We start from the raw sequence: 12,295 nt of genomic DNA on the forward strand, positions 1-12,295 counted from the left end.
GCTGTGCGAAGCGCTAAGCCCGATGAGGGAATGGCGCTTGATTTATTGCGGCGCTGTGATTGGCCGATGGGGCACATTTGCTGAGCTGGGGGATGTGGAGCCCTGGATATGCCGTTAGCAGCATAGCTGGGAGCCTTGTAATGAATCATCCGGCGATGATGGGGGCGATGACAAGTGAGAAGCTTCAGATTGGGAGGGGCCTTGTTTAATATTTAAAAGCGGCTGCTTGGTCGCGGTTCTGATACCGATACTGCACATCACACTCATTTGTTAAGAGCCGTTTTATTTTATTTTCTTCTTTTTTTCTTTGAAAAGTCCACAGCAATGGTTTCTCTACCGCCCTTCGCACCGTTTCCAAAGGCCTCATGGCGGCAGCACATTTCATCCAGCGACTGGGATGCACTATTGGAAGCTTGGATTTCGCTGTCACAAGCTTATCTGGGCCTGGAAGATGCTGCGTTCAAACAGGCGGCTGCAGGGGATGAGTCCCTGACGATATTTGTATCGACATTTGTGGAGGAGACGGCTACAGAATCTGGCGCAAAGACGATATCACCGCGGCTGCTGAAGACGATATTTCGCCTCATCTCACGGCTTCTCACAGTATCGCCTCCGCCGGGACTATTAGACGTGAAGTTTTTGGCCGGATTTGCAAAGATATTCCCAAAGAAGCACACGGAACCTTTACTTTCACAGCTATTCACCTCTCACGCTACTCCCATCGAATCCTCCCTACTATCTCTTAAAAAGCTCCTTATTCCACAGCTCGATGCCGGAAGCAAAGGGGACCTAAGGCTTGTCGAATCAGAGCTAATACGATTAAATCCGCTACTACACGTTTCACCCAATGCGTGTATGCTCCTTCTGGCTGGATCCGACTTCTTCGACGGCCTAGTCACTAGCTTCCAGGTCATCAACCCTCCTCTTCGAAAAGCCATCATTACTACCGTCTACCTATGTCTCATTGGGCTGATAGAGACGGAGCCTCCGAAATGGTCCATGATTAGCGATGAGCTATTCGCTATTCAAGCTGCAGCAGAAACACACAAGAAGGGAACTCTGAATCCTAATGATTCTCTGGCGGCAGATCTTGTGACAAACACGCCTATCCTTAAAGCTTTGATTAGAAAATTAGAGTCATCACCGACGGCGCCATACACTCTCAAGAGTCGCATCACCACTCTGGAATCATTTAAAACAGGCGTCACTGTTCGGCCAAAGAAATTGGTGAAGAGAAAGATAGATAAAGGAAAGGGGGTAGAGGCAGCTGAAGATGTACATGCGGAAATGCATATACATAAGATGAGCCAGATCACTAATATTCAGGATATCTTCCCAGACTTGGGAGCTGGATTTATAGCGAAGTGCTTGGATGAGTATAACGACGATGTGGAGAAAGTCATTGCGAGTCTGTTTGATGAATCATTACCTCCCCATCTTGCTACTGCTGATAGGAGTGAGACATTGTGAGTTTTCAATATCTTTTGTGGCGAAATGAATTAGTCGGCTAACATTCCAAAAAAGATCACATACGCAGCACGATGCTAAACCACATAAAGACCTTGCACCACACTCTACACCACCACAACTACCCACAAGGCGCAATGTGTTCGACGACGACGACTTTGACCGCCTAGCAATTGATACTTCCAAAATTTCATTCGGAAAGAACCCCGAGAAGACCGCTGATGACATCCTAAAAGACAAGTCTACTGCTCCAAACAAGGCGGCTATCCTATCCGCCCTCGCAGCTCTCGATCCAGACGACGATGAGCGAGACGACACCTACGATGCTGCAGACGTGGGAGGTACCGTAGACACAGGCGACCAGGAAGCTAACGGTGTAAACGACAGCAACGAAGAGCTTCTCTTCCGCGCATTCCAAGCGGATATTAGGATATTCGCGAGAGACGCAGACACAAGGAGAAGTGCCACCCGTGGAAAGTTACGAAACGAAACGGGTATGGCTGATGAAGCCATCGAAGGATGGGCAGTGATGCTACAGAGAACCCCTGCGCAGATGAGGCGTCTGGAGGCCAAATACGCCTGGAGTGGCCAACAAGCGCAACTCGATCGCAGTGCCTGGAGAGCCGATGCCAACGGGTCAGGTGCCGAAGAGAGCGACGGAGGTAACTCTGGCAATAGGGGTGGTAGAGGCGGCCGCGCAAGAGGAGGAGGACGTGGTCGTGGAGGTCGCGGCAGGGGCGGAAACGTCGCTGGGCCTACAGGCGAAAAGGAGACAGAGGCGGCGAGGAGGAATAAGGAGGCGCATAAGGGAGCGAGAGCGAACCACCATAGAAGAGATGCGAGGGCTAAGAAGATGGCTCGTGGTGGATTTGCTCCATGAGGATAGAGACAGGCATAATATCTATTCTTTTGATTTGCCTCTAGCTATTTAATGATAAACACACCGAGATGCCTTCGTTTCATTGGGAGAGGAGAGAGGAATATTAAGCGTAAACAATGAAAGCTAAATCAAAAGCATACTACAAATCTTATAAATCGACTAAGATACGCAAGAGTGGCTAAGCGGCACTCTTTCTCGCTATACTCTTTCTTAGTTTCTCTTCTTTTCCGTTGGCTCTTCATACTTCATGATACTTCACGCTGGCCTTCGGGTTAATAGCAATACGAACAGCAATGCTATCTTGTATCACAAGGAACAAATATCTCTTTTGGAATGTCCCAGCCCATATACATGTATACCTACTATAAATTATAAATTTCACAGCCAACATAGCTTCGTATAACCTGATTTCTTCCCAAAAACAGCAACGCCAAGTCCATGCCATTCCCCATCCTCCCTCCCTTCCCAGCCCTCCATGTCTACTTTTTTACAATGCCTCAGTCAGCCCATCCACCACATTTCCAAGCATCCTCAAGCCATAATACTTCGCCACTCGCCTCATGACAGCCAGCTTCCGCACAATCTCATCCCGTGACAATACCTCCTTCCACCCGCCACTGCAAGTGCAATGCTCCATAAACTCATTCACTCTCAGCGCACCGCAACGCTCACATTTGAGATCTTGACAAGACCACTCTGTCGTCCAGCCTTCCACCATGGCGAGTAATCGCTCCTCGATGCTAACCCTATCATACTCGGTGTTGCAGAAACTGCACTGCCAGCTCTGCCCGCCGTTCTCGCCGGAAGAACTAAACAGATCTTCGTCGCGGCAGAGATCCAAATCGCGCGTCATGGTACAGCTGTCACAAGACACCTGTAGCAATTTCAAGCTCTCTGAAGGGTTTGTAAACGTTCCCTCCTTGGAGAATTCGCGGATCTCGAAGAGTGCGAGCAGCTCCTTGCGCAACAGCCTTGCCTCCAGTGTGATATTCTTATCAAGAGACAGTACCTGCATGATTGACTTGACGAGCTCAAGAATTGGATTGCGCAAGGCCAGATGTGAACCGGGCAATGAGGGGAAGCTGTAGTCCTCTGCTAGTTCTGGATGCATGAGTTCACGCTTCTGCTGATTGATCAGACCGACAATGACCTTCTTCATTGGCTTTTCAAAAGCCTTGCCGAGAATAATCTGAGTCTCGCCATCGGGCTCCTGCTTCTTATTTGGCAGCTGTGTGAGCCGTGGAGTAGAGTCAGGATCCTTATTCTCTGGTCGCTTCAGCTTATGCATGAGCTGAATGAACTCAATCACCCAATCCTGGAAAATGGGTTGTAAACGAACGGGCAAGAATGTTGCCATCTGCCAGTGCATGATGGTCTCCAAATCCTGCTCTTCAGTTTCTGCAACCACTTGACAAGCCCGACCGCCATAGTTGAACTCATCGTACCATACCAAGTAGTCCCAATACTCCTTGATCTCCAAGTCTATGAAATGGAATAGAGATTTGCTCTTGATTGACTTGATGATGTACTGGCTGTAGGCATACGCATTGCCAACTTCGGCTTTGGTCGTCTGGAGAATCAGTCGGTTGGCGCTCGCAAAGATGACTTGCGAACCAACGCGCCTGAAGTCCGACATGAGTTGCTGGAACGCTTTTCGTGACATCATTTGCACATAGTAATGCAGTGCTCGATCGTACATGAACGAATCTGGATTCTCAACCCATCGAACAAGATGTTGAACGAGCACATCGGCCATGGTACTGCCTTTGCATGCTTCCGCCCACCATGCCTTGACCATCTCACGAAGAACCAATACTCCGGCGTTCGCAAATCCATTCTCTGAAGCAAGGATCTCTGACCCGTCAGCTGTAGGATTGAACGATATTGATTCAGCGCCTTCGAGTTCGTTGATCAAAGATGAGGTCAAGATTGTATTGATAGTAAGATTGCGAATATCTAGATCAATACAGACCGACGAAAACGTTCCAGGGTTGTTAATGCTAGGCATCTTGACTGTTTCAAGTGAGCCAGTAATATCGTCCTTTTCATAACCGGCATGGTCTGGTCGAGGGTCTGGCGACCACCACAGCACCACTCCGTTCGCCTGTAGTCGGCGAGCGTAAGCAATGTCAATCAGGAACCGAGGATCGTCACGCTCAAGATTACACAGCGGAACATCACCATAGCGTGCCAAAGCTGTGAGATGCAAGATCCAGGATCCCAGCCCCAGGTAATGCCCAACCAGACGTCGCGCAATAACAGCTTGCCAGCCCAAAGGCGGTAATGAACTGTCAGAGGCGTCGTATTTGAGGGGCAATACGGGAAATTCGCCCAGAATGGGGACATCATGGACAAGGAGGTTGTGTTGAGATGATTGGATCACCATCATTTGTGGTCGTGATTCGTCTTTGCGTAGTTTCCTCACAACATCGGCTATCTCCAAATGAGCTTTGCGCCGTGTTGTCACTTGAGTGATCTTGAAAGTGATTTTCTCTTGATATCTGAAGCAATCTTGCCAGTTCGTACCCGCGGCTTCTTCCGCTCTCTTTGCAAGCAGTTCCGAGTACATTCTCGTGATATTTGGGAGGTCTGAGCCAGAATCTCTTCCTTTCTGTAGTATCACGACATAACCCTGGTCGTTTGTAGTAGAGAATAAGCCAAAGATCTGGCGATCTCCTGCAGTAATATGCGATATATAGATATAGGCTAAGGGAGACGACTCTAGGTATGTCTTTGGTTTGATAGGTCGTTTCAGACCCATCAGATCGAACCCCTGTTCGAGACCCTTACCAAGAACCGCCTCCTGTTCCTCGTCAATGGTGCAGAGGTTACCCAGTCGAAGGACTGCGCGAACATTTAAGGGTACTTGCTTTTCATACACACCCTCTACACTAGGGTGGTTGAACAAGAGTGAAAACTTCTCTGCCTCATTGAAGTATACATCTTCTGGCACTGTAAGTTTGAAGAGGTGCTTGGACTGATGACCGTTTGGAAGAGTATAATTGACTTGCTCAACTTCACACCCCGCAATCTCGACGTCCGGTAGCTCTTCCTTCTTAAGGTTGAGGAAGACCTGCCGAGGGACATTAATCTTCAGTGTGTGGATCTTTGCATCTATCAACACATGCGCTGTTACAATGCCAGGAGTATCGGTGGCTTTGAGGTGAAGCAACTGCCATGTGTTCATGAACGTAAAGTGCGCTTGTTTCATGAATGTTTGCTGAATGTTGCTGTTTGCGTTGCTTCGCCTCTCACCAAACAGCTGCCTCCTACGAATACGTGCCTGTTTTTGCAATTTCCACTTCTTCTTCTGATACTCCAAGAAGCCAACGTAATCGTCCGATGGGTCAGGCATGTTGCCTGGTAAAGCGGCCATTGGATTGGGGTCTTCTGCTGGCTCGGGGGACTTTCGTTTCTGGGAAGCGGCTTGTGGTTGTGACGACGCGATAAGTGCACCGAGTTGCTTTGGCTTGAGCAGCTTGGCACCGAAGTCCTCCATATCATCTGCTCGATTAATGTTTGTAATATCTGCTAACGGTTCTTTGCTGCTGAAGAGATCTGTAAGTTTCTTTTGCTTCATCTTATCATCCTTGATATTAATTCTTCGTTGAAGCCAATCAGGATGAGGCACTCTGGGTACAGGATTGCGGACTTTCTGCAACGCGGCAGGAATGGTGATGAGCTTTTGGATCACAGATCCAAGACGTTCCGAGTAATAATCCCAATCTAGGAGAGCTCGAGGATCGGTATCTGCAGGCTCCTCCTTGAGCCACTTCTTAAGATACGTTCGCTTCACAGTTTCTTCCGCAGAGAAGATGGCAACAGGAACGGCTCGCTCTGTAACAGGAGCATTTCGTGGCCGAGAACAGATGATGAATTTACAATTCAGGCCTTTGTCTTTTACCATCTGTTCACCTAAAAAGTCGGCAAGACGTCGTGCGGTTGTGATACTGGTCGACTTCTGACTTCCGTATTCTTCCAAAGTCTTGGACATGCTTCGGTTCTCAGAAATCAGCTCCATCAGCTCTTCATCAGCAAGGGTAGATCCTTTATTATCCAACACGTCCAGCCATTGGTTGGCAACCTTTGCAACGGCATTGTAACACTGAGCCAAGTCTTCTCCTTCCAGGAAAAATTTGAAAATTTGCTGTTGGAAGATCTTGATGAGCTTCAGCTCACCACGACGTTTGACTTCGAATCCCTTCAATTCTGCTAGACTGCCGTCGTCATTGAATACGGCGTATCGCTTCTTCAAATTCTTATCCTCCTCTTTGGAAGTGGGCAGAATCATTGCCCTGTAAGGACCGTCAACTTCGAAGAAGATGGAGTTGTCGCTATGAGTCTCGTATTTATGAGTTTTGTCATCTACCAAAGTCTGATACTGGTGGTTGGTGAATTTGTCGTGCACAAGATGGTTAAGCATGACGCAGGGATATGATATGTTCAGCTTTTTGCCATTCTTCATCTTGAACGCAAAGTTTTCTGGGAAAGTAGCAGGAAGCATGCACCAAATACCATCGGTATCCAGCTCGAGGGGTCTTCCAAGGCGTTCAACAAGCTGACGAGCAAGTTGAATAATCGTGGCTCCTGTCAAACAGGTTACGCCCGCCATCTCCATAGAGTACCATCGAGAACCTTTTCTCATGACGTATCCGTAGAAAGAGTTTAGAATAACTTTATGCGCAAGCTGTAGAGAATCGTATAGAATAATCATCTTCTTTGCATCGTCAATCTCATTGCCGGGTGCACCAGATGACTTTAGCGCCTCCGTTTTCCCCTTCCACACTTTGGCCTTGCCTTTGTAATCGTAACGACGATCACGAAAATCACGGACGGTATTGATATAGAAAGGATTCTCACGCTGACAAATAATCGCCTCTCGAACAATGGTAGTAGAGTCGTGAATCTTGTGGTATACCTTCTGAGAGTAGAGCTGAAGACGCTTCCTCACCAAATTTGCCTGTTCGTCTGTCGTCAAGTCTTGAAATGTCCTAGGTGGGGCATACGGTGTTTTCCCAGGAAACTTTTCGTTCTCAAGAGCATGCCGAATCATGTTATACTCGTCTCTTTTTGCAGGAATATACTCTCCTCTCCAGGCCCAAGGCAATCGTCGATCGCATGTTTTGCCTGGCCGATTGAAATCACAAGCCGCGCAGTCTGATTCTGAAATCATGGAATCTGGTTGTAATCGATTTGTTGTCATGATGTTTGGGTACATAGAGGCGACGTCCAAGTGATAAATGAGTGGTCTTTCGTTTCGGTTGGGTGTCTCTTTTAAGGCCTCAAGCTTGGCCTTAATCTGCTGTTTGACTTCATCATAGTTGGTAACATCGTCTAGAGATTTATTCTCCTCAACGGTAATGACGAATTTCAGCGCATTGTCCAAATCTCGCAAGAGCTCATCAACTGCACCGGGATCTACCGCAAAATTCACAGGGATATCAGCTCGAAAGACACCAGCTTCAATACTTTCGACGTGACCACCGACATACGTCTCAGAGTCGAGAAGGTGGCCGTCCCAGAAGGCTTCTTTCGGAGTTATGTGCTTATTCGGTAGTACAATCTCCTTCTGGTATGCCTGCACCATCAGAAGCATCTCACAGAGTGTACCGGTACCTTTTCTTAGGACGTCGTCTCCTCCCAATGGCAAAATTGTGCAGAGGGAGAAGATGAAAGGATGTACATACTTCATGTACAGATAATAGGTTGCAACAGCATCGGAGACTGAGTACTCTGCTAACGTCTGTGGTCGCTCTTGCGCATATGGTGTCATCAATTCTGGGTCGAGTTCATCGGGGTCATATCCGAGCTTGGCGACTGTAACAGCCTTCAGACCTCGAGATCCTTGAGGCAAGTAAGAATCTCGGTTGACCCAATGGAAGCAGTCCATATGAACACTATAGTTACACTTGAACTGGTCTTCACTGTCTCTCTTCCAGCCAATCTCTTGATACATGTCGATGCCATTTATACTCGCTCTCGCCTCGACAAAAGGCCAATCGAAGAAGTCACCGTTGTAAGTCGCAATGACGGTGGGGCGTGCCTCTTTGATGTGAAGAAAGAATCTTTCGATAACGGCTTTCTCGTCTGGTTCATTAAAAATCATGAAAGGACCAGGGTACTCGGGCTTTGGTGTGTAGTCAAAATCGCCAATATCCTCAGAAATGATTTCTCTGTTTGTAATCAAGAATCCTTGGCCATCAATCATGTATGAAATCATCATAATCTGATCGGTAGAGGCGTCGGGGAATTTCAGGGGGAGTTTCGATGTCTCGATATCATATGCCATGACAACTGGATCAGCTGGCAGAGATCTATCCTCGTTTGGTATAATCTTAGTGACGCCATGCTTTGCTTCGACAAAATACCACTTTCCGGCTCGTATATCTGAGAAATCTGTTAGCGAAGCCGCCAAATCTCTAAGTCTTGCCATAAACAAGGTCATATACCTAAGTCTATCATTACTCTAACATGGTATGGAACATCGTACTCGCGAATGTCAACGATGAAATCGCTCGCCTCAGAAATAGAATTACTGGTGTTTCGCTCGTCATCTCGTAAATCATTATCAAAAAGATCGAAGTCGCCGCTCATCCTATAGTCGGAAATGTTAGAATCTCACCATAGAAGAAGAAAAACACCCCTCCACGGTATCTGTTAATAATACTCACGTCGCAACCTCGGCATATGCATCCATGGCATTCATATTCTTCCTATTTTTCTCCGCAATCGGCATGATGTCTCTTCTTGCGGACATCAGGTCGCTGACGTTGGCAAACTTGAGTTCGATAAATGTCCGTCGGTAGCCCATCAAGTGATTTGGCATGCTGAGATCTTCCTTTTCCATTCTCCTGACAGACTTCACAACTCCACCACCAGGTACCCTCTTCACCCACTCCTCAACTTCAGACTCTCGGCCTTTCTTAACCGCGATTATAAAGTAAGGATCATACTCAACGGTAGCTTTGAATGTGCTGCCATCAAGTTCTATGAAGTAGCAGTCCAGCGCTGCTCGGCCACCTGGTATCCTCTCGTCTTCGATAGATGTGGGCTGAACGTTCACTAGCCATCCTTCTTTTCTCTTTCCACTTTCATAGCGGGCAAATCCCATCTTGTCGTCAATGCTCTGGGCCAAACGAGTACGCTCCCACTTTTCGTCTGCGGAGGTACCTTCAGCCCTCGAGGACGCAGCAAAAGTTCGAGTTTTTTGGCCATGGTATGCAGTTTTGCCTCCTCTTTTATAGCCCTTTGCTGGGCGGCGCAGAGATGTGTTCGGCATCGCAGAGGCGTTATAGAGGGGTCGCTGCCAATTTGGCAATTAGAGAACTCGAACTCAATCGGTCGATGGCTTCGTCATGGATTATGATATTCTGCACCAGCTGCTATAATATTGAAGGATTCGTTTCGAAGCAGCTGCTGTTTTCTTCTCTGCAGTGCAGAATGTGCAGTGGTTGGCCGAGCAAGTAAACAAAATCGAGTAGTGGCCCGTACCAAATGACAATCGTCCCGCAGAGGATCTTTCGCGAAGAAGTGTGTGGGCAGCTATCAGGGAGACGCGTTGATACGCGCTGATACGCGACTCAGTCTTGGTAGTAAGCGCCACACCTTTAATTGATTTTCAGCCACAGAACAGCTCAACACAGCCACAGCCCACTCTGAAGCACCAATTCGACGATAAATCGTGCAAGCGTCATAACTGCTGCCAGTCGATTCCGAGGCCCAGATCGTCCATGCTACCAGTTCGACAAGCAAGGTAGCCAGAAATGGCCCCGACCAATGACAATGAACGGCCCAATCCGAACGAAAAGGTTCTGCATGTGTGGTCCAAGCCGATAGCAGAAGGCGATCAGGTTCCAGAGTCGGCCAAGAACCCTGATGGAACTCCAACTTCTCAGACTGCCTTTTCAGCGGCGGTCTCTATGATCAAGAAGGAGGATTTCACAAACATAGCAAACACACCCTGCGCGCGGCAAGGACTTTTGACCGGCATTGGGGCTGGGGCTGGCCTTGGCGGCTTGAAATTTGTGATTCAAGGTACGCTGGTAGCCATATCTTTCATACGAAGAGTGCTTTGGGGGAAGAACAATCTGTTAGCTAACAAATGCTTGTAATGTAGGCAATGCAGCCAAATCTGCCAATTGGGCCGTTGGATTCTTCATGTTAGGTAGCATAGCCTCATACGAATACTGCCAATATCTACGGCGTGCCGAGAAGATCCAGATGAAGCGACATATTGAAGTGGTCACGCAGAACAAAAAGGAGCAGGCAAAGAAGCTGGCTGAAGAGAGGCGTGAGCAGCAGAGAATAGAGGAAGAGCAAAAAGCCCGAAACCGAGCTTGGTATAAGTTTTGGTGAAGCTTAGGCAAATGTGCTGCCTTGTACCATTATGTGTATGAATAAAAAAAAGATTCTACTTGCATATTACGACAAACATCTTTTCGATACAATATTATGAGGAGAGTTGTCGAAAGCGTATATATTGAAACAACCAAAGTCCCTACGGAACTCTTGGAAAGCCCTGAATTCATTCCCTGTTTGAAATCATTCCCTGATTGCTGCTTGTAAACAGCACTATTAGCTCGAAAAATCCCAACGCCGCCAGCCCATATTCCTTCTCTGCCTCCAAGAGCATTGCAGAAGCATTTCGTTCATGCTATGAAATCCCATTCAAACGCCGTCATTCATCTGATATCGTCTTAATATCATTGCCCATGCCAGAATATTGCTCCCAAGTTCGCCAATCATCATTAATATCATAATCATGCCGTCATAGTAAGGTTTCTGCTCTCCCCATCTGTAAATCTGACTTTCCTCGAAGGTAGTGACTTGTGATCACGCCTAGCGGGTGCGGCGGCCTCCCCTCGACGTCTCTGACTTCTCTTGTTCCTTGCGTCGTTCTCTTCTCGCTTTCTGTATTCCGCCATCTGCTGTCGCCTCTTCATGACCCGTGCATGAGCAAGTGCTGGAGTGGGTTTAAATCCGATTCCATTAATGCCAGTGCCATCGTCATCTTTATCATTCGGGTCGTAAATAGTGATTTCATCCTCATGCCATGTTAGTGAGGCCCGCAAAGGATCTACAACTTCCGCTTCATCATCGGCGTCGGACAGTCCCTCATGAGGATGGCCTTTTTTGAAGCGCAGAGGAGGGGTGCCGGCTCTCTTCTTTCTAGACTGGGACTCCGATAGGCGGTTGATGGATGGATAGGCCTTCTGGAGCAGGCCTTCAGTTGACGAATGGGGAACTTCCAGCTGCAGCGTAGCATGATCAGCCATTTCAATCACTGCGCCCGTTCCCATCTCTGGCTTCAACTCTATCTCTGGCTGTAGCGCTTGCTCTGGCTGTAATACTGGCTCCGGCTGTGAGATTGGCTCCGGCTGCATCTCCACGATAGTATGAGCACCCTCGTCTGATCTATGGCGCTTCCTCATAGATTCATCGGATTCTATGTCCATCTCATCAGCAGCTTCGACAACTCTGCCGGCACTTCCGAGAGCGAGGCCGCGAAACCTGTGTACGACAGTCGAAGAGTGTGGGCTGTTGCTGCCATCTTCCGGTGGGCCGGTCGCGGAGAGATCGAACGAGAACTTTAGCGGCGGAGGAGATGCATCTGAACCTCTCTTCCGCTTTGGGGTGGTATTTACAAATTCAGTCATGGTTTAAGCCTTCTTTCTTTGGTAGCTTTGGGCCTGGAGCCGGGAATGAGAAAAGGCCGCGGGGAGAGGACAAGAGAGGATGTTGACAGAAAGAGGCGTTAGCGGGTATCATAGAATGGGGGCCGGAAAGCGGTCAAGCAGCCTTGCCGGCAAAGAGAAAGATCCGGTCTGAAGGGTTTCCAGAGGCGCAAGCAAGGATATGGAACTCCTCCAGCTACCTTGTCAGTGATCGGTCGAAAGGCGGCATCAGTGGCATGAGCCGCATCAATTGCCTATTGCCTGAGCTGCCAGA

The 12,295-nt window shown here is 48.2% G+C and overlaps 4 protein-coding genes across 4 annotated transcripts; 2 read left to right on the forward strand and 2 right to left on the reverse strand.

Annotated features, from left to right (window-relative positions):
- Nucleotides 1-9: 9 nt before the first annotated feature.
- Nucleotides 10-2,471, forward strand: GGI43DRAFT_76452 (ASCC2 family CUE domain-containing protein). Its single transcript, XM_083210261.1, has 2 exons — nucleotides 10-1,466; nucleotides 1,525-2,471. The coding sequence occupies exons 1-2, from the start codon at nucleotides 325-327 to the stop codon at nucleotides 2,345-2,347; spliced, it is 1,965 nt and encodes a 654-aa protein (XP_083059961.1). The 5' UTR covers nucleotides 10-324; the 3' UTR covers nucleotides 2,348-2,471.
- Nucleotides 2,472-2,792: 321 nt separating this feature from the next.
- On the reverse strand, nucleotides 2,793-9,939 carry GGI43DRAFT_76474 (DNA polymerase epsilon catalytic subunit). The gene is made up of 3 exons (XM_083210264.1): nucleotides 9,019-9,939; nucleotides 8,797-8,942; nucleotides 2,793-8,734 (listed from the first exon to the last, which is right to left on the reverse strand). Exons 1-3 carry the CDS (start codon nucleotides 9,624-9,626, stop codon nucleotides 2,835-2,837), a joined length of 6,654 nt encoding a protein of 2,217 aa, XP_083059962.1. The 5' UTR covers nucleotides 9,627-9,939; the 3' UTR covers nucleotides 2,793-2,834.
- GGI43DRAFT_76457 (COX20 family protein) lies at nucleotides 9,841-10,904 on the forward strand. Its single transcript, XM_083210262.1, has 3 exons — nucleotides 9,841-9,939; nucleotides 9,997-10,381; nucleotides 10,464-10,904. Exons 2-3 carry the CDS (start codon nucleotides 10,111-10,113, stop codon nucleotides 10,700-10,702), a joined length of 510 nt encoding a protein of 169 aa, XP_083059963.1. The 5' UTR covers nucleotides 9,841-9,939; nucleotides 9,997-10,110; the 3' UTR covers nucleotides 10,703-10,904.
- On the reverse strand, nucleotides 10,783-12,277 carry GGI43DRAFT_76463 (uncharacterized protein). The gene has a single exon (XM_083210263.1). It carries the CDS (start codon nucleotides 12,001-12,003, stop codon nucleotides 11,107-11,109), a length of 897 nt encoding a protein of 298 aa, XP_083059964.1. The 5' UTR covers nucleotides 12,004-12,277; the 3' UTR covers nucleotides 10,783-11,106.
- Nucleotides 12,278-12,295: the final 18 nt, after the last annotated feature.

The sequence above is a fragment of the Trichoderma evansii genome, assembly GCF_050947405.1.
Source record: "Trichoderma evansii strain SZMC 28006 chromosome Unknown GGI43scaffold_12, whole genome shotgun sequence".
NCBI classification, from domain to species: domain Eukaryota; kingdom Fungi; phylum Ascomycota; class Sordariomycetes; order Hypocreales; family Hypocreaceae; genus Trichoderma; species Trichoderma evansii.